At 52.4% G+C, this 22,464-nt stretch overlaps 2 protein-coding genes across 5 annotated transcripts; both read right to left on the bottom strand.

Annotated features, from left to right (window-relative positions):
- Positions 1-2,392: 2,392 nt before the first annotated feature.
- Amdhd2 (amidohydrolase domain containing 2) lies at positions 2,393-13,601 on the bottom strand. 3 transcript variants are annotated; one of them, XR_004945671.1, is made up of 12 exons: positions 13,456-13,598; positions 13,084-13,220; positions 12,866-13,005; positions 7,018-7,072; positions 6,687-6,899; positions 6,521-6,609; positions 6,294-6,438; positions 6,116-6,223; positions 5,904-5,972; positions 4,935-5,036; positions 4,200-4,351; positions 2,393-3,254 (listed from the first exon to the last, which is right to left on the bottom strand). XR_004945671.1 is itself a non-coding variant. In XM_036196709.1 (11 exons), the coding sequence occupies exons 1-11, from the start codon at positions 13,536-13,538 to the stop codon at positions 4,263-4,265; spliced, it is 1,230 nt and encodes a 409-aa protein (XP_036052602.1). In that variant the 5' UTR covers positions 13,539-13,601; the 3' UTR covers positions 4,100-4,262. The 3 variants fall into 3 exon arrangements, 2 of the variants coding, with proteins under 2 accessions (XP_036052602.1, XP_036052603.1); XM_036196709.1 differs by lacking the exon at positions 2,393-3,254 and having other exon boundaries at positions 4,100-4,351; positions 13,456-13,601; XM_036196710.1 differs by lacking the exons at positions 2,393-3,254; positions 4,935-5,036 and having other exon boundaries at positions 4,100-4,351.
- A 137-nt stretch (positions 13,602-13,738) lies between these two features.
- Atp6v0c (ATPase H+ transporting V0 subunit c) lies at positions 13,739-18,971 on the bottom strand. 2 transcript variants are annotated; one of them, XM_036197339.1, is made up of 3 exons: positions 18,727-18,971; positions 14,570-14,753; positions 13,739-14,479 (listed from the first exon to the last, which is right to left on the bottom strand). In XM_036197339.1, exons 1-3 carry the CDS (start codon positions 18,803-18,805, stop codon positions 14,275-14,277), a joined length of 468 nt encoding a protein of 155 aa, XP_036053232.1. In that variant the 5' UTR covers positions 18,806-18,971; the 3' UTR covers positions 13,739-14,274. The 2 variants fall into 2 exon arrangements, with proteins under 2 accessions (XP_036053232.1, XP_036053233.1); XM_036197340.1 differs by lacking the exon at positions 18,727-18,971 and adding an exon at positions 18,209-18,383.
- Positions 18,972-22,464: the final 3,493 nt, after the last annotated feature.

The following is a 22,464-nucleotide window of genomic DNA, read 5'->3' on the forward strand; positions in this document are numbered from 1 at the left end:
AGTGGCTGTCTCCCAGTCCACACCTACACCACAGGCATGCCTGATGCGGCAGGCACCACTGTTACCAACAGCAGGGGCGGCATTGGTGCCCCGGAAGCCCCAGGCTAAAGTGACTGGCACACCTTTCTATGAATAATGAATAGCCCTCCAGCTCCGAGCCAAGGCAGTGTGGTTGTGGTGGGAGACTAATGCCAATGACAGTATGTCTGGAAAGTAATAGTTCCTGAGATGATGGGGGAAGACTGTGCGACATGAGTGTGCTTACAGTTACAGATGTGGTTAAAGTGGGGACGCAGTTGACTCGGTGGTTAAGAGCACTGGCTGCTCTTCCAGAGGACCTGGGTTCAATTCCCATCACCCACACATACCTGCCCTGTATGTAACTCCAGTCTCCCAGGGGATCCGATTCCTTCCTGGGCACTGTACTTATATGGTACACAGACATGAATGTAGGCAAAATACCCACACACATGAAATAAAATCTTAAAATAATAATAATAATAATAATAATAATAATAATAATAATAATAAAGAATGGTGGTTAAAGTTGAAAGCACTGCTTTTAGTAAAGGACTAGAGTTCAGTTCCCAGCATCTACACCAGGCAGTTCTCAACCACCTGTAACTACAGTGCCCAGGAGTTCCCAGGCTTCTAGCCTCCACTGGCACATGCACTCATGTGCAGATACCTACACACATACACATGCATACATAAGTAAAGTGAACTTTTATTAGTTAAGGGACCAGAAAGATGGCTTGGTGGTCAACAGGACCTCGTTCAGTCCTCAGCACCCACCCTATGCTCCAGCAGGTCTGACATTCTCTTCTGGCCTTCTTGGACACCTTGATGCACATAAATGAACACACATAAATAAAAATCAAAACATTTAGACAAGGTCTCTCTACACAGCCCTGGAACTCACTATGTAGACCCAGTTGGCCTCAAACTCAGTGACTCACCTGCCTTTGCCTCCCAAGTGCTGGATTAAAAACTTGTTAAAAATTGGGCTAGAGAGATGGCTCAGAGGTTAAGAGCACTGATAGCTCTTTCAGAGGTCCTGAATTTAATTCCCAGCAACCACATGGTGGCTCACAACCATCTGCAATGAGATCTGGTGCCTTCTTCTGGCCTGCAAACATATATGCAGACAGAACACTGTACACCTAATAAAAATTTTTAAGTGGCTGAAGCAATAAATTTTGGGTCTAAGGATATAGTTGGTTGTTGAGTTCAACCTCCAGCACCAAAGACACCAGGTGTGGTGCACAGCTGTAAATCCAGCCCTCAGAAGGTGGAGAGAGGAGGATCAGGCTCTCAACGACACACAGAATTGGAGGCTAGCCTTGGCTACAAGATAAACCTCCCAGTTTGCTGAGATTAAGCAGCCTAGGCTGGCCTCCAACTTGATACACAGCCAAGGAGAACCTTGGACTCCTGGTCCTCCTGCCTCTAGCTTCCAGGGGATTACAAACATGACTACAAGCTGAGCAATTTCATACTTTAGGATTTGTTTTTGTTTTGTTTAATCTTTTTTTTTAAAGATTTATTTATTTATTTATTATGTATAGTGTTCTGTCTGCATGTATCCCTGCAGGCCAGAAGAGGGCACCAGATCTCATTATAGATGGTTGTAAGCCACCATGTGTTTGCTGGGAATTGAACTCAGGACCTTTGGAAGAGTAAGCAGTGCTCTTAACCTCTGAGCCATCTAAAACTTTTTTTGGTTTTTCGAGACAGGGTTTCACTGTGTAGCTTTGCGTCTTTCCTGGATCTCGCTCTGTAGCCCAGGCTGGCCCCGAACTCAGAGATCCGCCTGCCTCCACCTCCCAAGTGCTGGGATTAAAGACATGCGCCACCACTGCCTGGCTTGTTTTACTTTTATTATTTACTTATTTATGGTTTCTCAAGACAGAGTCTCTCTGTGTAACAAGCTCTAACTGTCCTGGAACTTGCTCTGTAGACCAGGTTGGCCTCAAACTCAGAGATCCTCCTGCCTCTGCCTCCCAAGTGCTGGGATTAAAGGGGTGTGCCACCACCACCCAGTTTAAAATGTTTTTATTATTTATAATTATGTGTGTGTGTATGTGTGTGTGTGTGTGGATGGATGTGCAGGATGCCCTCACAGGCCAGAAAAGTCAGATCCCCCTGCAGCTAGTCACAAGTGGCTGCAAGCCACCTGACATGGGTGCTGGGACTGGAACCCAGGTCCTCTGGAAGAACAGTAAGTGCTCTTAAACACTGAGCCATCTCTCTAGCCCTGCTTTGTTTTTTAATAAAAAAAAAAAAAATTCAACCAGGTGGTGGAGGTGTATACCTTTAATCTAACAGAGGCAGGAGGATCTCTGTGAGTTCAAGGCCAACCTGGTCTACAGAGTGAGTTCCAGGACTGAGAAACCCTGTCTCAACACCCTCCCCCCAAAAAAATCCTAATAATAATTCAAATCCCTCCAGCAGCTTCAGTGCCAGGGACTCCTCTCCCAACTGTGTTCTACACGAGATCTGCTAAGACAGCTCTACTTCCACACCTTCCCAGGGCTAGTCCCCATCATTTCTGGGTAGCCCCAACCACACAACTCACTCATCTGAGGCCCCCAGATGTCCACCCAGAGCAGCAGCACAAATCCAGTGAAGTTGGATCTGGGCAGGTCAGGGCCAGTTCTGTACTAGAAATGGAACCCAGGACCTTATATGCGTGTCAGGTAAGCTCTCTACTACTGAATTGCACCTTTAGCCTCCAGGCTGAGTCCTGGTCCCCAGGTCTGTGCAGCAGCAGAACTCAGTTCCTGGTTCCCTCATCTGAGAAATGAAATGCTAGACAGGTAGGCCTACCATTGGGTTTCTGGTAGATGGGTGGAATGAGTCAATACTTCACAGAGTTTGGGAGTGAGGTCTCCCACCAGCAGAGGGAGATTTCCACAGACAGCTGGTGAGTCCTGATGGACTGGCCCCATATGACTCATGCTAGCCCTGTCCTTTGTCATGTGGAGGGGTGTGGCGATGGGGCAGATCCAGGCTCCCTTGCTTGCCTTTCTCCCCACAGAGGCTGGGATCCCTCATGATGGCTTTCTTGGGTTGACAGCATCCAAGCGACAAGTGGGCTGTGCCCCTGCGCACCAGCTATTCTCTCCAGGCTCTTGCTCTCAAACAGTAGAAGGTCTAAGAGCATTTTATTTTGATTGCCTCGTTTTCTTTTTCTCTCTTCCTTTAAATATTTTCCAAACGTTGGCCTTGAAAACAGGTTCCTTCAATGGTATCTATAATATAAGTGACCCGAAACATGTTTGCAACTTCCTATCCCAAGGTATAAAGTATCACATGACAGGGGGTCACCTATCAAACCCAAATGCAAAGTGGAGACATTCCAAGACCTGACCTCCAACCTCTGGCACATACTCTTACATCACAGCCATCCTTAAAGTCAAAGTAACCCCCAAAGAGAGCCTGTGTAGTGAGATTTCCGGGGAGCCTGATGAACCACATTCCCCAGGAGGGAGGAAGGCTGGGGAACTCTTGTATGCCCTGCCCAGGAGGTACTAACAGAGCAAACAGAGCCACAAGGCCTAGAACTGCCCACCAGCACCAGGCAGGGTATGCCACAGCCACCAAACATGGAAATGAGGGAGGATTTGTCAGTTGTTGGGGTCTTTGAAAGAAGATACCACAGGGAATGGAACTTTTGATTACCCAAGAAGGTGCTAGGCAGGTCTGGCAGGTCAGGGAACAGTGGGTGGAGTCCTAGGCTCAAATCGGAGGCCCTGAAGGCACCCATTCATTCCTGCTAAGTAACCCTAGGCCCAAGGCCAGCATGTGGACACTCTCCTAATGTTGCAGCAGAGTGCCTGGAGCTATGGCTTCCATTTGGCCCGTTGAGCTCAGGGTCTGTCTCCAGCCTCCCCCAGTGGCTTCTCTCCAAACTCCACTCACTTCCAACCCTAACATCTTCCTGGGGGTCTACAGGCCTCAAAACCGATCCGGCCTACAGAGGAGGTCCCATATAGTATATCCAACCCTTCCTGGTCCCAAGCTAAATCCCATCCCAGAAGGTCCCAGGGCAGCCCTGCTGGACATTAAGTATAACTCAAAGCACAACTCAGACAAGTCAAGTCCTACTGTCTGTATTTATGCCTCCAGTGGAGTGATGAGGTTGTACGTGAGACCTGGGGCATGGCTCCCAGCTTGCTCACTGGAAACCAGCTCACTGGACTGCCTGGGCTGTCAGTGTCCGGCTGGAGCCACGTGTCCTCTCCAGCCAAGATCCTCAGTCACGGCCCAGCTTCCTCCGCCTGCCATACCAGTTCACCCGAGATGTAAGTGGCCTGGACACGGAGAGAGTCGTCGAGCACCACAAAGTCTGCGGCAGAACCAGAAGGTGAGGGGAGACATGGCAGGATGACCCATGCCCTAGTGTGGTCACCCCTTACAACGGAGTGGGGAAACTGAGGCCCAAGAACAGGATTTGGAATCGTAGAGGAGCTGGAAGCACCAACTTGTCGCAGCTGGGCACAAGTGATCCCTGAAACCTCACCTTGCCTGATTTTAGATGCCAGAAGCCAATGTGTGATAGCACATGCCAATAATCCGAGAACTCAGGAGGCTGAGGCAGGAGGATTACCATGAATTTGAAGCTAGTCTGGTCTACCCATTGGGTTACAGGCCAGCCAGGGCTACATAATAAGACACTGTCTCAAAAGAAAACAGACACGAGCCAGCCAGGAGATGGCTGAGTGGGTAAAGGCACTTGCCTCCAAGACTGTCAGTGTTGGAACCCTGGCACTCACATGGAGGGAGAGAACCCACTCTAGCAAACTGTCCCCTCACCTTCACACGTGAATGGTGATACCCACAAATAAAGGTCAAAGTGTCTATGGGGGAACAGCCCCTGAGGAGCAGGGGCAGATAAGACCCACCCCCTTGAGCCCTATATGGGGCCTCACCTGCATCAGCACCAAAGTCCAGGCTCCCCTTGGTCTTCTCCAGCCCTAGCAGCTGGGCAGGGTGGAGGGATGCAGCTTCCAGAGCCGACTCCACACTACAGCCTGCTCAGGAACACACTGTGGTGAGCAGCCACAGCCCTTCCTACAAGCAACTCCAAGCAAGTCCAGGTATGGCCTTGGACTCTGCAGCAGTTTAGGAAGGCCCCTCACTCCCCTAGCCTTAGGAGACACTGCTCACCACTCTCTTCCCAGCCCACTCATCATCCCAGCTCTACAGGTAACCTATTTTCTCAACAGACTAGACATGGGGTGTTAGAGTGTGTTCACTGTTGTGTGGTCCTAGACCCTCCTGCCTACTTCTAGCAAAAAAGTCATACCTGAGTCACCATGTCACCAATCCAGATGCCAAATGGGACCCTGTACTCTGAGCAGGGCCTAGCCTGAGGCCCAGTGACCATATTCACTTTACTGTGTCACTTCTTGCCAGGATACAGTTATCTCCTTTGTCCCAGGCCATCTCCAGCCTATATGCTCTAACATTCCTCACGTTTAGAATGACACTCAACCTTAACATGTTGACAGATATTTGGGGGCAGAACCTGCTCCAGGCCCCAGAATACCACTTTCACTCTGCCCCATGGATGCTGCCCCGCAGATTTCCACTATCCCATGGGCCTAGGCCTTGGTCCTTCTATGATCACTGTGACCCTGCTCCTCCATGAGGTCACAGCTTCACACTGTTCATCATCCTGGTCCTAGTGACTGGCTGTTCACCATTCCTCCATAGCCAGAGCTCTATTTGGGAGTGACCATGGTCATTTCCACCTGCCAGAAGTCACAGATCCCCATCTTCTAGTTTACAGGTAGTTAGAGGATGTCAGCACAGAACTCCGATTTCTCTACCTCCCTTCTAGTTTTCCCCAGATATAGCCTCTGCCCTCAGACACCTAGGAACACCAGCCTACTGACCTGTGGCCTGCAGGAAGTGCCGGATGCAGACATCCATGGGGGCTATGCTGCCACATAGTGTCTTGGTCCCTTGAGAGCAGAAAGGCCAGGATTGGAGAAGGGAGTTTCTGTGGGTCTGGTAGCCCAGTGGACAAACAGGGTATACCCAAGTTCTGCCCCACTCCAGGGAAGAGCCAAGAGACTCTACGTATGTGAGTACAGGAATCACTCACCTGCAATGTAGGCTATTAGCCCATCTACCTCCACCTCCTGCTGTCCCAGTGTATGGCGGCCATTGCCCAAGCCCAGGGCAGGGACAGCATCAGTGACCAGCACAAGCCCTGGGGGAGAAGGTGGCTCAGGACCCGGCCAGCTGTTATCCTACTTACCCTTCCCTGCCAAACTACTCACCCTGGGGGTGAGCCCGGTGAGCAATACGCAGAGCTGCAGGGTTAGTGTGTATGCCATCAGCAATCATCCCATAGAAGATGCAGTGGCCTGGGGGCAGCTGGTCACTGGTGAGAAGCCCTACTATGCCTGGGTCACGGTGGTGGAACTAGGTAGGGCAGGAGGGAATAACTGAGTGACAGCAGTGGCCACTGAGTCCCCTTCTATCCACAAGTTGGGGTGACACTCACAGGCAACATGGCATTGAAGAGGTGGGTGATGAAAGTGGCCCCATTCTGCACTGCTACTTCTGCAGCCCTCAGGTCAGCCACTGAATGCCCTGCATGGGGGACCTACGATCAGCTTCTGCAGCAGCTGAGAACCTTGAGCAGGCAACCCTGACAAGTGGCCTCTCACCTAAAGACACGCAGATGCCTTGGGCTGTCAATGCCTGGATCACTTCAAGGCTCCGGTCTAATTCAGGGGCAAGTGTCACAATGCGGACGTTGTCCAGGGACCCATATGTGGCCAGCACATCACGAAAAGCATCGGCTTCAAAGGAGCGGAGGAAGGCCTCAGGGTGTGCACCCCGCTTCTCCCGGCTGATGAATGGGCCCTCCAAATGCACCCCTGAGGGAAGGGACAAGGGCGGTTCTAGCAGGCATTCCCACCTAGCAGTCACACCCCAGTCCCTCTCAAGCTGCCCTCCCTTCCCAACTGGACATTTTGAAGGATGTTAACCACTCACCGAGGACCCCTGCCCCATGGGGACCTCCACTCTTCACAGGGATCTGAGGAAGCACCTAGGGGGAACCAACTGTTAAAGCCCTGCCCCCACAACTCAGCACCCAGAGGCCACAGCTAAACCAAGGTCAGACCTTCAGGTCAGGGTTTAAGCCCCTGGCTGCTGTAGCCCAGCCCAGTCCAGCCCAGCCTTACTGTCCTTCCCCACTGGGGCTGGGAGAAGGATGGAGGCCCCCCCCCTCAGCTGTCAGGAGCAGGAAGAAATGGCAACAGGGAATACTTGAAAACCTACCCTGAGGACCAGGAGGTGAAAGCATCCCCAGGCCACAGAAGCACCAAGGGCTACTCCAACCTGCTCTGGTCTTCAAAGTGCCTTCTGCCAAACAGCCAGGATACAGTGGTCAGCCCTGAAAAAATGACTGCAGCCTCCCTAAGCTGCAGGACAAGGAAGCCGGGATGGGGTGGCAGGAGGAAGGCAGAGCAGGAGCAGAGGGCTGGAGGCTGGGGAACTCAGGGCGGGTGGGCACAGGGCTCAGCACCACAGCCCAGCCCATTCTGATCGGGAATTCACAGCCTCGGCAAAGAGTGACTTGGAGATGACCAAGTATAGCCATAACCCTTCCTCCAGAGCCTTCAGCTATGGAGGTCCCCAGACAAAACAGTGAGACCCTCCCTCGGAATTACTCATTCCCAAGACAAAGGACATTTAAGATCCTTAAGCTGGGTATTCTAGCGCACACCTACAATTCCAAGCACTTGGCAGGTAGAGGCAGGACGGCAGGACAGCGTCCGCTATGTATAAGTTCATGTACATGACACCCTGTCTCAAATTAACCAAAACCAAACCCACACTTAAATCTGAGGCAAAGAATGAGAGAAGAGCAGTCAGTCAGACTCTGAGAAACTAACAGGTGGACTCTGGACACATCTTGGTTGGAGAGGACTCAGGAAATTCAGAATTCACGGCAGCTGGCACCATGAAAAACAGGCTGGGAGCAGGACCGGAAAGGGGCCTCAGTAGAGGCAAGTGAGGCGGAGACAAATACTGAGGTTTATGTCCTAAAAGGGTCTCATAATAGCTCCCTCTGAACAAAACAACTCTTCCCAGGGAATCTCACAAGTCCCAGAGACAGAACCTTGACAGCACAGCCAGGGGTACCTCACAAAGCTCCCTCAAAGGGTAGGTGCTCCTTGTGGCCTGGTAGTGCTAGCCACTAAACAACTCACACTGAGTTCCCCAAGGAGCAGAGGAAGGAACACCAAGATGACCAAGCCCGCAGAGAGAAGATGCCCAGACAGGACACAGGAAAAAGCCAACCTTGATAACGCTCAGGCAATGAGGTCTTATAGCCACGAACAGCCAGAACAGGATGTCAGAGAGCAACACTCGCTCATCCAAACTCAAAGGTATGCAAGAATCCCATGGGATGAACTCAAGATAGAGGCTGAGGAAATGTCTAAAAGTGGTGCCAAGAAGAAGGTGAGAAGAAATGAGAACAGACCTAGATAGTCCAACAGTAGACTCGGTCTCCCACAGAGGGACAGTGAAACGGGAAAACAGTCACCAAGGAAACGATTCAACAGAAGCAGCTTAGAAAGCCTCAAGCTAGGGAGCTGGAGAGATGTCGCAGCTTTTAGGAGCACTGGCTGCTCTTCCAGAAATCCTGAGTTCAATTCTCAGCACCTACATGGTGGCTCACAACCATCTAAATGAGATCTGGTGCCCTCTTCAGGCAGAACACTGTGTACATAATAAATAAATAAATCTTTTAAAAAAAAGTCTCAAGCAAAACTTCCCATATGTCCAGCAGGCAGCAAAATGTGATAGATACCTCATCCCCACAGCATGACACCATGAGATGTCAGGTCTAGGGTGACATCTTATAAGCTTCTAAAAAGAGAAAGTAGTCCTCACAAAGGATCAGGGAACAGGTGTCTTCCTCCTTAGCACAATATGAAAAGTCTAAAGGCAGTAGACACAGGCCAGGCACGGTGTCACACTCCTTCAGTCCAGCACTCCAGTCCCAGGCAGATTTCTGTGAGTTCAAGTTTAGCTTGGTCTATATGGAGTTCCAGGACCGACAGGACCACAGAGAGACGTGTCTCAAAACAAACAAACAAGGATGCAGACACAGCACTGCTTCTAACATTCTAGAGAAGCTGTGTGCAATGCTGTCCATTGTCCCCATACTCGGGGGATCAATTGAGTCCAAGAGTTTGAGACCTGTATACAACATAGCAAGACCCCACCCATCCATCAAAACAAAAAGGGTTGGGCTGGAGAGATAGCTCAGCGGTTAAGAGCACTGTCTGCTTTTCCAAAGGTCCTGAGTTCAAGTCCCAGCACCCACATGGTGGCTCACAACCATCTGTAATGATACCTGGTGCCCTCTTCTGGCCTGCAGGCATACACGCAGGCAGAACACTGTATGTGTAATAAATAAATAAATCTTAAAACAATAACAGGGCACTGACAGAGCACCTGCTTAGCATGTCCAAGGTCCTGGTTCAATCCTCAGTACCACAGACATAATGTTTATTTTTTGAGTGCCTGCATATATATGCTTGCAAGCTACATGCATGTCCTCCTGGTGCCTGTAGAGGCCAAAAGGAGCGACAAATCCCCTGGAACTGGAATTACAGAGTAGTTATGAACCACGTGATGTGGGTGCTAGGAACCAAACCTAAATCCTCTGCAAGAGCAAGTGTACTTCGATATTTGCCAGCCCCAAATGCAAATAAACCTCTAACCAAAACCATGGATCAGGGGAATAAAGGTACAGCCAGGAGTGGTGGTACAAGCCTTTAATCCCAGCACTAGGAGACAGAAGCAAGCTGATCTCTGGGTTCCAGGCAAGCTTGGTCTACATAGTGAGTTCCAGGACAGCCAGGACGACCCAGAGAGACTGTCTCAAAAACAAACAAAAGAGAATAAAGGTAGGGATAGGACACGGCTCAGTGCTTAAGAAAGCATACTACTTTGCAGGAGAAGATTAGGTTCAGGTCCCAGTGCCCACATCGGGTGGGTCACAACAATCTGTATCTCCAGCCCCAGGAGAATTTGATACCTCTAGTCTCTGAGGGCACCTGCACTCACATACTCACATGTAGACACACATATCTATCTACACATAATTGAAAATGATAAATCTTCAAAGAAGCAGCAATAGCTGCTGCCACCACCTGCAGGTGACTTACCTGCTTAAAAAATAAGGAAATAGCTAGGCATGATAGCATGTGGGGTCTGAGCATCAACTACAAAGTGAATTCATTATGGAATACATTTAAAGTCCTTGACAAAAAACAAAAGGGAAGGTGGACCAGCTCAGAGGGTCACAACGGCACTTGCTGCTGAGCCACCTGAAGACCGGAGTTCAGCTGCCAGGATCCACACGATGGGAGGAGAGCATCGACTGCCCTAAGTCGTCCTGACTTCTGCTTGCATGCCATGGAGTGCGGGAATGCAGACACACATCATAGACATCCACTATCTTCTAGAAAAGCATTTTGAAAGACAAAGAGAGCACATCAGAGAGGACAGGGTAAACAAGAGGCAGAGGCTAGAGGGGAGGGAATGAGAGGAAGGCAGGGGTGGGCAGGGTGGCAGACATCCTTGCCCCTGACCTTCATCAGCCTAACATACTGAAGCAGAAAACAATGCCCTCAGATCTGCCTTCTTTGTTTTGTTTGGTTTTGTTGTTGCTTTTTGTTTTTGTTTGTTTGTTTGTTGTTTTTCGAGACAGGGTTTCTCTGTGTAACTTTGCACCTTTTCTGGATCTTGCTCTGTAGACCAGGCTGGCCCCAAACTCACAGAGATCCACCTGGCTCTGCCTCCCGAGTGCTGGGATTAAAGGCGTGTGCCACTACCACCTGGCTCTCTCATTCTCATTCTCTCTCTCTCTCTCTCTCTCTCTCTCTCTCTCTCTCTCTCTTTTTAAGATTTATTTATTTATTATGTATAGTGTTCTGCCTGCAGGCCAGAAGAGAGCACCAGATCTCATTACAGATGGTTGTGAGCTGGGAATTGAACTCAGGACCTCTGGAAGACAGCCAGTGCTCTTAACTGTTGAGCCATCTCTCCAGCCCCAGATCTGCCTTCTTGAAGCATAGCTAGAAGAGTAACCTCAGGAAAAGAGGGGGTACTTTCAATGAACCAGATCTTGATGGCGATACCTGAGTAGTACCTGGACAAGTGGACAAGCCCCTCAGTGAGAAGGGGCCCTGGAGGAAGTTAGGTGATTGAGGGAAAGTCTCCTGGTTTCTAATACAATGGGGCATTATGTTTTTATACTCAAGGCTGCCCACTCTCAGCCATCACTTCCCACTGCCCCCCAAGGCCTTCATTCTAAAAGTGTTTTCCGAGGTCTATTAGCTACTTGGACTACAGTGGGGTGCCAGAAAGAAAACTTTAGGAATGTTAGCCACTACTCCTGCTGAGGGAGAGCCACTGCCTTACACCACGTGCCAATCAAACTTGCTTTAAGAGGGAAGCTCGGTGGTGTGAAGGAGCATGGGGGCAGGGCTAACAGAACAGGAGTCCTTCCTGGAAGAGCTGGGGAGGAGAGGGGATACCTGAGGCTGCTGGGATGTGCCTGGGGGAGAGAGAAGCAGCTTAACCGGTAGGAAGGGAATGTGGTAGTGAAGAGGGTCCATCCTGGTACCTATCACCTTGAAAGGTTACTCTGGCAAGACCCAGAGTCTGTGAGATCAGCAGACAGAACCAAGTGCCTATCTGCAGTAGGACAACAGGTTGCACTTTTGACAGCGGGGTGGGAGAGCTATGGAAAACTTCCAGAAAGACCTCTCTAGTTAACATTCAAGGAATGCGCGGGGCGGCGGTGGCACACACCTTTAATCCCAGCACTCGGGAGGGAGGCAGAGCCAGGTGGATCTCTGTGAGGCCAGCCTGGTCTCCAAAGTGAGTTCCAGGAAAGGCGCAAAGCTACCCAGAGAAACCCTGTCTGGAAAAACAAAAAAGAAAAAAGAAAAAAAAAAAAAATCAAGGAATGTTTAGCTTAGTATGTGTCAAGCACCCACTAACTGTTCTCACTCTAGGTTTAAGGAAATTGAGGCTCAGAAGTGAGTAAGGTTGTCCCAAGTCTTCCGAGTCAAGAGGCCAGAGTGAAGCCTATGGAGGCTAGGACACAGCCCACAGTCAGTGCTCATGGCTTCCTACTCTGATTCTGTGTCTACACACCCAGAAGGGGAACCACAGGCAGTCACACACCTCCTGATCCCATAATGGATCCTGAACTGAAAGACAAGCTGGCTGAGACAACTGAGCAAGAACAGAAAGAACCCATTCACGTGCGGTTACAGCATTAATTTACTAAACTCATCCACTACATCGCAGAAGAGAACACCACGTTTTTAACAAGAGTTCAGGACTAAGGGGTAAATGGGCAGAACGCACACCAACTGCTCTTGAACGGCGCTGAAGACAACACGCTAAACAAGCTAAGTTAAGGCCGGGAAATGTGGGAAAGCCTTCACATGAACATTGGGTCAAAGACAGAAGGCCGGAGGGTGAGGGGTGCAGGACGTAGGCAGTACACACAGGAAGAGCAGCTTCTTCTTCATGTGAGTCACATAATACAGGCAGGTGAGGGAGGAAGAGCCTGACTAGACAATGGCTGTGGCAGAATTCCAGGCAGCCTTAATTCAGGAGGCTGCCTCCAGGGCATTGGGAGGGTGTGGCAGATGAGGATGGGGGAAGAGAGGAAGGGGGGGGGGTGTCCCCTCCCCTCACAACCAAGAGGAGGGAGGCCAGAGCCCAGGCCTGATTCAGAAGGAAATGCTACTGCCCTGGGGAAGGGGTCCCTTCGCTCAGGGGCAGAGCAGCCTCATCTCACCTTGTGATAAATCTCTGGTGGGGAAGTGACCAGGGTGGGACAGAAGGAGGTGACACCGTGGGACAGGATCCTCTGGGCCACTAGGGCGATCCCAGAACCCACGTCCTCCGAGGCCCTGGAGAAGTCAACACCAAATCCACCTGTGGCCACAGAAAACAAGGGATAGCACAATGCTCAGAGCTCCTCCCCTAGGTTCCCTGGCCCGAGCCAGGCCGCACCGTTCATCTGCACATCGATAAAGCCGGGAGCCAGGATGTGGCCTCCGCAGTCCCGCTGCTCATCAGCCATGCGCCTCTCCTCAAAAAACAGCTTCTCTGGGTCCAGGATGCGGCCCCCGCGCACCCACAGATCCTCCCTGAGGGCAGAGCAGTCGGCACTGGGGTCACCGCCGGGCCCTGGAACCACCCCATGTCCTCTCTCGCTCTTCCACTTGGTCCCCAGCCACACTCCCAGGTTAGTCCTGCCCTCCACATCCCTGGGTTCCCACACCCGACCCAGCCCTGCCGCTCTAGGCCCCACACTCCACCCCATCCCTGAGCCCCACTGCGGTTTCACCAGTCCTACACCAGGCCAAACCCCGCAGCCCAGACCTGAGCAGCGTGCCGCCGCGCAGGATGCGGCAGTTGGTAAACTGGCGCACCGGGGCCACCGCTGAAAACTGGCCGCTGCGCATTCTGAGTCGTGCCGAACCCAGCAGGCTTTGGGCGAAAGCCCGCAGTGCCCGGTGCACTGGTAATCGGAAGCAGGGAAAGGCCGCACCACGTGACTCCCAACAGAAAGACTATCACGTGGGCTCCACACCCACGTGACCGCAGACCACATGACATTGCAACCCGCCCACTCAGCCCACAGACGCGCCAGAACACAAGGCAGTCACATCCAAGAAGTTTTATTGGACACAGCTGGGAGCCAACCCTGCCGAGCAAGCACTCTACCCTCCATCCTGGCTGTCCAGGGCTGGGGGGAGGGTGGCTCCATCCAAGGAGTCTCGGCAACAGGAACCCCACAAGGCAACACCTTACTAATGATTACTATATAGTTGGGAGACAGGGCTGCTCCACAGACGCATGAATAGGTCAAATCTTTTATAAATAAACATCCAGTGAAGAGAAAATGACAACTCTAATTTATCCTTATACACAGAGCACTCTAGGGCGATGGGTGGGGTAGCCAGAGGCTGACATCCTCACTGGTCAGGGGCCTGGATGGGAGATGAGTGGGCCCAGATGTCCACAGCACGGGGCGGCAGGGGCCAGGCGGGGGCAACAGACAATGGGCACTAGGACACTGCGCATTTACAAGACCAACTACTGAGGGGCAGCTGCCCGTGCGTGTGTGTCAGGCTGTTCGTTCTGGAATGAGGAGGGGTGGTCTTTACATCCTATCCTGTGACTGGTGGTGGGAAAGGGCTACTTTGTGGAGAGGATCAGGGCCACGATGAGACCGTAGAGGCCGAGCACCTCCGCGAAGATGAGGATCAGGATCATGCCCACGAACAGTCGTGGCTGCTGGGCAGTGCCCCGAACACCAGCATCCCCCACGATGCCAATGGCAAAGCCAGCAGCCAGGCCACTCAGCCCCACACTCAGGCCAGCACCCAGCTGAAGAAAACTCCTGGGAAGAGAAGAGATACAGGCTGTCAGCAATCTGCCTGTCCTCAGGAAATTGATGCCCTTCGCCTGACAGTACAGACCCTGCACTCACCTGTAGAGGGTGATGCCATCTGTCAGGGAGTTGGCGATAAGGACTGCCACCACCAGGCCATAGATGGCGATGATCCCAGCCATGACCACTGGGATGATGGACTTCATGATCAGCTCTGGCCTCATGACCGACATAGCAGCGATGCCGGTGCCACTCTTGGCTGTACCATAGGCGGCTCCCATGGCTGTGGAGGGAGAGGTGAAGTGAGCCCCGAGCAGAGGGAAGCAGTGGGAAGGCTCCCCAAGGTACCACCCACTAGGGGACTGAAGTCCGGCATCCAGGCAGGAGCTCCTACTCCACTACAGCCACTTCTACCCCCCCCAGCAGGCCCCGCCCCCGCCCCCCAACCCACTTCTGCCTGCAATAGTTCTGTGGTCATCAGGGCTCCTGGTTTGCTGTGAAACCAGCCTTTGTTCCCTAGCATTCCCCTTCTCTAGCTTGTGACCTCTGGCAACATAGTCACAAGGAAAAGATGGGCCAACGAAAGCCTTGCTTGAGACTTGAGCATCTGCTTCACACCCTCCCTAAGTTGCAGGCACCTCAAGCACAGGAGGACTACCTCTCAGCTGCCTTGGAGGCCAATCTAGGGTCGGTCAGTCCCTGCCTTCAGTGGGGCCTTCAAGCCCCTATAGGACAACAGGGTGACCTGTCTCCTCGGAAGGTGTTCCCCCACTCCAACCTCCCCAGGAGATGCTGCCTTCCCTTCAGGCCTTTTCCCCTCTCCTGTCTCCAGGCCTTTTCTCATCTCTGCCGCTTGTTCTCCAGACCCTGTAAGAACTATTCAACTGGGGCTGGAGAGATGGCTCAGACAGAGGTTAAGAGCACTGACTGTTCTTCCTAGAGGTCCTGAGTTCAATTCCCAGTACCCATATGGTGGCTCACAACCATCTGTAAAGAGATCTGGCGCCCTCTTCTATATACATAATAAATCTTTAAAAAAAAAAAAAAACAAAAACCAACACTATTGAACTACTTATACAGGTGACACAGGCAGTCTCCAAAGTGTGTCTGTCCAGGGCACCCATGCCATGGCCATTCTGGAGCAGTCTATAACCCAGTAACCCAGTGCACTGAAAACACAGGCCAGAGGGAAAAAGGACATAAACAGCCCCAGTCACTCTACATAATCCGCTGATCTTGATGGACCACAAATATTCCTACTGTGTGCCCAGTGCTGAGGAGGGCAAGGGTCAGAAGGGCTCAGGGCTCTCAGAGCTCAGGGAGCAGCAAGAAGACATGAGTCGACACATTACCATATCCAGGAAGGGAGAAAACGGAGCAGGAAAGCTCCACCAAGGGGAGAAGGGTATGAGAGAGGATCAGAGAGAGGAGATAAGGTAAGTGGTGGAGCAAAGGAAAACCAGGCAAAGGGCAAGATTCTTGACAGCACATTCAGGCACCAAGCAAGACAGTGCTAGATGAGATCACCTGGAAGAGGCAGGGACTAGGACTACAGCACCTTTAGATGCCCAGACACTGCCCGACAAAGACTTGCATCACCTTAGGTTTCCAGTCCTGGGTCCATTTCAAGATACTTCCTGCAACTGTTCTGGTCACAATGCATTTCTTAGGCTCCTAGTGCAGGCCAAGTTCACACTCAGCTTCATCACAGTGCAAAAGGTAGTGCCCCAAGGGTTCCCACTCCTGAGAACACGGTACTAAACACTGAGAATACAGGTTGCCATGGAGTACACAATGAATTCTGCACCCCAAAAGATGGGACTCGGAAAAAGGCAAGGAGCTGAGTTGGTCCTTCCCCGAGTGCGTAGGTACATCACGGGGCTGAAGAAGGGGTGGCAAGAAGAGATGATGAGAACAGGGACGCCATCAGAGGCCAAGGCAATGGAGATAAACATTAGCCTGGGCTCCAACAGTAGCAGGGAGAGCTTCTGACAAGACCAATGCAATGGGCAGAGAGAGAATAGGGTCTGGAGGCATTTCCAGGAAACCAAGCAAATACAGGGATGGGGGAGGGGAGTCACAGAAAAGAAGCAACTGGCAGTTTCATGGAGAACATGATGAAGAAAGAACCAACAGGATATTTGTCATAAGAAAAAAGGGAAGCTAAAATGTGAGCAGGGAATGGAGGCCTCGAAAATGTGTGTAGACTTCATTTAAAGAACAACGGTCTTTAAACTTGGTTAGTTAAGTCCGAGAGGCCATGGGGCCAGTCACTGAGACTGAGCTTCGAGTGAGTCCCCCGGCAGCGACACCCGAGACCAGAGAGGTTTCTTTAGGTAGTGGCAGGACAAAGACACGCTACAGAACAGCAAGCTTGGAAGGAAAAACTGAAGGTGATTCAACTGGCCAAGGAAGAAGCTAACTTCCACAGGACTGTGAGAGGCCTGTGTGAAGGAATGGGACTAGAGCATGTAGGTTTCAGTGCCCAGAAGCTAGGGTGAGGAAGGAAAGCCTAGACCAGCAGTACCTAGTTTTCAATAGTGCAGAGACACCTGTTGGCCAGATTTGGCACATGCAAACGATAGAACAGGTTCAAGAGGCTGGGTGCAGAAAAGAACTCTGGACAATTTGGAGTTGCAGGAGCCATCCTGACAGCTGGACATGAGCGCCACAGGTCAGGGACACGGTTTCCAGTATCCTGGACACAGTAAGAACTCAAGAAAGATTTGCTGGATTAATGCATGAATGAGTGACAGCCACATTGGGGGAAACCTATGGACATATTCTGGGGCCAAATTGGGGAGACCTATGGACATATTCTGGGGCAAAGGGCAGAAGGAAATGCTTGGCAACCTTCTCTAAGGAGCCTTCAAGTGTGGGGAAAACAGGCATGGACTGGAGGAGGAAAGGAGAAGTCCAGACCACATCTCCCACCACAAATGATCCCTTAAGCCAGTGATGTGGGAAGAGCAAGGCCCTCTCGGCAGCACCTGACAGGCCCAGGCAGGGGAGGTCAGCAAGACACACAATCTCCCACCCCAATCTGCACCCTACAGGTGTTTACAGTCAACAGACACTGTTTGGAGTTCAAACTCTCCACGTACCTGCACTGAGGGCCAGCCTCTCCATCTGCCAGATAGGGTGGGGCTGGGCGAGGTCATTTAAGCCAAAGACCAGACCTTCCAGAGGAGGCCCAGACCAGGCCAGACCAGTCCCTGGGGGCTGTGACTTACCTCCCTCAATCCCACATTCTTGGGTCTGGCCCAAAGGCTTTTTCTCCCAGGAAGGCCAGTTTTCACTAAATTTGACACCGTAGAACTGTCAAGGCCCAACTTCAAAGCAAGGTGCCATCAAGAACCTTGCCAGGCTCTTCCTTCTCCGAGCAAGGCAGCATCTACCAATTCCAGCCCCTCACCCCCCTAGAAGAGGAAGGTCATTCATTCACTCATCCATTCATTAGGGTCAGGACTGAAGATCAAAGTCCTAATCACATAAATGCTCAACTCTAATGCCACCGTTTCACCCACCTCAAAACACAGACTCCCGGCAAGCATCCACTCAAGTGCTCCTTCCTAGACGAACCCCACTTCCACAGGCTCTAACCTGAGTCCTTGCAGGTTCCCAGGACCAACCCCTCAGCCCAGTTTTCCCAACCAACCCACACCGATGACAGATCTATTGGGAAACCAAGACAAGTCTCAACCGGAAACACCTGCCTCACCCAGGGTGCAGACCCACCTGACCCCCAGCTGCAGGGCCGCCATAAAGGCAGGGTTTGGGGGACCTTAGCGGGGGCACAGGCGCCTTCTGGTCAAGAGGCCAAGGCCTCCCGGACACGGCCCGCCGCAGCCCACGAACTGGCGCCTTTCAAGATGTGATGTCACACCTGCCCGCAGAGTGCGGGATGCGCAGCAGGCGCAGGGGCCGGGCCGCGATCGCGCGCCGCCCCCCGCGCCCCCACCCCACCCTCATGCCTCCTTCCCGGGGCTAAAATGGCAGCCACACCGCCGCCCCACCCCCGCACCGACGAGGCTCGGCTGGCAGGCTGACAGAACCCGCGCCCCGACCGAGCCCGCAAGCCCCGTGCTCCACACACTCCACTGGCCCCGCCGCCACGGGGCTGACCCCCACCCGCAAGGCCCGCGGCCCACAGAGCCGGGTGACGTCACCGTGACGTCACGCCGGGCCCCGGCGAGCCGCGGGCTGGAGTCCCGCACCGCTCGGGCAGCCCCTGCCCCTCCTGCTGCGATGCTCACCGCTAAAGACCATGGCGGCCGAAGCGCCTACGACGGCGAAAAACGCGGCATATTCGGGGCTGTTCTTGATGTCAGCCATGTCTGCAAGCGGGGAGAGGGCAAGCTCAGCCGGCGGCGGGGGTAGGACGGCGGGAGGGCGAGCGGGCGAGCGGGCGAGCGAGGGTTCTCCAGGCGGCTGGTGCGAAGGCGACGCCGCCAGTCAGCCGCTGCGCTCTAAATACCAGCACCGCAGAGCAAGATGGCGGCCGCGCTCGCGTCACATGATCTGGGCCCCGCCCCTGTGGGTTGTACCACTTTGCGCCGGTGGGGGAGCGAGGTTCCAGGCTCGCCGGCGAGCCCTCGGACAGCGTCTGGGCCCTGCCACCAGCTCGCTGGGCCCGGGGCCCAACGCTCGGCCTTCCCTGGGTCTTCGCAGGCTCCCTACTCCGAGCCAACGTCTTCTCAGACCCTACCGTGCTGTGCCCACCGTCCTCGGGGCGGGGCCGTAGCTCGCCGTATTAGCATACAAGGTGGAGCCTATGCCAGCCCGCCTTCTCTGCGACTGCGCGGCGCATGCTGGTGTTCGAGTACCCGGGTGCATTTTCCCTGCGTTCCCTGCCCAAGAGTCCTAGGCACTTCTGTACAGGGCTCGGGTTCTCACTTTACCCGGAGAGCTAGGTTAAAGCAGTGGCACTACAGAATCCCATAACAGAGAAAATCCCTAGTGTGGGGCTTCGCTCTCTCCCCCCAGCCCCCAGGAATGCCACGCCCCACCCACCGGGTTTAAAGTGCAACAACCCTAGGTGTTCGCCTCCTTCCATTCCATCCGCGGGCTCCTGCAGATCCAGGCCCACTGTTTTCCCTTTGATTCCAGGGGGTGGAAAAAAAAATCCCTCACCTGTCCTCTCCTCTTGCACTAGGGACCCTGACATCAGTTGAGAGGTGTCTGCCCATTAAGATGTAGGCATGACTGTTTGGTTTTTTTTCTAATGTTTTGTTTATTTGTTGTTTTTGTTTTTCGAGACAGGGTTTCTCTGCATGGCCTGGCTGTCCTGGAACTTGCTCTGTAAACCACCTCACAGAGATCCACCTGCCTCTGCCTTCCGAGTGCTGGGATTAAAGGTGTGCGCCACCACCAGGCTATTTTATTATTTTAATACATTTATTTATTTATGTATATGAGTGCTCTATTTGCCTGAATGCCTGCATGACAGAAGAGGCATTAGATGGTTGTGAGTCACCATGTGGTTGCCGGGAATTGAACTCAGGATCTCTGGAAGAGCAGCCAGTGCTCTTAACCACTGAGCCATCTCTCCAGCCTCTCTCTCTCTTTTATTTTTGGAACGGTCTCACTGTAGCTCTGGCTAACCTGGAATTTGCCACGTAGACCAGGCCTGTCTGCTTCTGCCTCCTGAGTGCTTAGCATAACTTTTTTTGTGTGACGACATGTCAGCATTAACACCTGTGAAAGGTAACCCAGGTTTCTGAAAGTCTCAGAAAGGTCTGTTTGTCCTTCTAGCACCCATGCAAGGCCCATACCTGCAGGGCCTGCTTTCTGGACTGCTGATGGAGGACTGGTTTCCCTAGAAATGGAGTGGCTGAGGCTGCCTCTGCCCTACTGATACCCTGTAGCAGCCTAGGCACCCCAGCTACCTGCCTCCCCTCCGCCCCCCATCAACTCTGGCTGCCTCTTTTCCTTTTTCCTTCCCTTGAGGCCCAAGCACACATTCCAAGACCAGGGCTCTCCAAGTGGTTTGTGAGCTAGTGCCTCGGCTTTTCCACGGAGGCAATGGAGACACCTTCCCATCCTGCCCCTCCTGCCCCACTTTTCACAACCGAAACCTCCCGTGCCCCTCCCCCCATTTAGCGGAACCGGGTCTACCACTCTAAACTTGCCCATGGAAGAGCCAGGTCTGTTTTTGTTTCAGAGAGCAGTTCCTAGGGCTCCCTCCATCCGTGTCTCCACCGCTTCACCCCTCCTCTCCAGCTTCTGGCCCTTGCCAAAGTCACACTGACTGCTGTTTCTCCTCCAAGCTGAGACACTAGTTAGCTGACCGGGCCTCTGTACTGGCCGCCTCCAATGTTTCCTCCCTCTCCCTGCTCTTTTTCTTAGTGCTGGAGGAAGCCAGAGAGGGTGCCAGATCTCCCGGAACTAGAGTTACAGATGGTTGTGAGATGTCACGTAGGTGCTGGGAATTGAACCCAGATCCTCTGCAAGAGCAGTCAGTGTTCTTAAGCACTGAGCCATTGCTCTAGCCCTTACAGTCTTGTTTTTTCTAATCACCACTGACTATCCTACAATTCTTTGGTGCTTGATCACATGCTAGACCCTTCTTGGTGTGCCCCCCTTGCTGTCTCTTATCCCCCAGCACCAATCCCCTCTTCTCCTTACTTACTACTCAGAGCCCGTTTCCTCCAGAAAGCCCTCCTGCCATCCCTCCCTGTTTCTCCTGGCCCTTCTCCAAATGTCCTCCTCACACCCCTTCTTGCTTTCAGTGGAGGTTGTTTGACTTCAGTTTTTGTGTTCCAGACCCCAGCAGGGTGTCCCCGATTTAAGAAACAGCTGGGAGCGCCTGTGTGCCAGGCCCTGTGCTGAGGCACCGGAGGCCATTGCTACACCTACTCTTATTCAGTGGGGAAACAAACCTAGGAAGGTTAAGAGCCTCGCTCTAGTCACCAACTGGCAAGTGACGGGATTAAAATTGTGATCTAGGCTAGGGGGCTAACTGCCAGCTCAGCCGCCATCTTTCACTTGATTCCATCTCATAGCTCCCAAAAGATCTTCCAGGCACTGTTCAGGGCCCTTACTCTGAGCGGACTCTAGGAAAGAAGCTGTAGGGGCATCCCTGCCTTCTCCCTCACGGTTACTTCCCCCTTGGCATGAAATCATAGGTCATGAGTTCTGGCCTGTCACTGTCAGTGGGGATTTCCAGACACGGAGAAGAAGGGGATTTGGAAATGCAAGTTGGAGAGCCACGAGAGAGACAGAGATGGAAGGTGGGGTCCTCAGACAGCCAATGGCTCTTCCCAGAAATCCCAGAAAAGGAGGCAGAGAAAGTTAATAACATCCCAAACAGCCTTAACCTGGAAAGATGAACTTACTCCAGGGAGGTAGCCCCCAGCTGTCCTTCAGCACTGTGGATTGAGGCAGAAATAGTGTCAATTCAAGGCCAGCCTGGATTACACAGTACTGTCTCAAAACAAAAAAAAAAAAAAAAAGAAAGAAAGGGGGGGGGGGGGGGGGGAAGAGAAAAATAGGAAGAAGAGGAAGGTGAGGGAAGGAAGAGGAGGGCAGGAAGCAGGGGAAGGAGAAGCAGCAGTCTTTCAGGAACATCGCGAACCGTGTGTCTCAGGAGGAGCCTTGCCAGCAGCCTCCTTCCCAGCCACCATGGAGGCCTGGGGCTGGGAGAGAGGAACACAGGACATGGGGCAGACAAGACTATAAAGAGATGGCACCATGGCACTGTGCTCTCTCACCTGGTAAGATAGAACCATGTGTGGCCCGGACATGGCTGGTGGAAACAACAAAAAAAAAGCATAGTTGCACTATTTTGGGGAACGGAACATAATTAAAGGCAGCTTTTTTTTTTTTTAAACTAAAAAATAGTTGAGCCATGCATGGTAGTGCACATCTGTAACCCCTGTGCTATATAGGCAGATCTTATCCAAAAACATTAAATAAGGCTGGCGGGGTGGGGGGTGGGGGGGTATGGCTTGATGGTAGTGTGTGTGTTTAGCATGCATGGGTCCTGAATTTAA

This window comes from Onychomys torridus, chromosome 8, assembly GCF_903995425.1.
Source record: "Onychomys torridus chromosome 8, mOncTor1.1, whole genome shotgun sequence".
Taxonomy (NCBI): Eukaryota; Metazoa; Chordata; class Mammalia; order Rodentia; family Cricetidae; genus Onychomys; species Onychomys torridus.

Excerpts from the sequence above, each read along its gene's own strand:
- Amdhd2 (XM_036196709.1), bottom strand. The coding sequence starts at position 13,538 with ATGCGCAGCGGCCAGTTTTCAGCGGTGGCCCCGGTGCGCCAGTTTACC. Across the intron at positions 6,224-6,293 it reads TCACCGGGCTCACCCCCAGG|GGCTTGTGCTGGTCACTGAT; the intron begins GTGAGTAGTTTG and ends CTTCTCCCCCAG. Across the intron at positions 4,352-4,934 it reads GGACTTTGGTGCTGATGCAG|ACTTTGTGGTGCTCGACGAC; the intron begins GTGAGGCCCCAT and ends GTTCTGCCGCAG.
- Atp6v0c (XM_036197339.1), bottom strand. The coding sequence starts at position 18,805 with ATGGCTGACATCAAGAACAGCCCCGAATATGCCGCGTTTTTCGCCGTC. Across the intron at positions 14,754-18,726 it reads GGCCGCCATGGTCTTTAGCG|CCATGGGAGCCGCCTATGGT; the intron begins GTGAGCATCGCA and ends CTCCCTCCACAG. Across the intron at positions 14,480-14,569 it reads GATGGCATCACCCTCTACAG|GAGTTTTCTTCAGCTGGGTG; the intron begins GTGAGTGCAGGG and ends TTCTCTTCCCAG.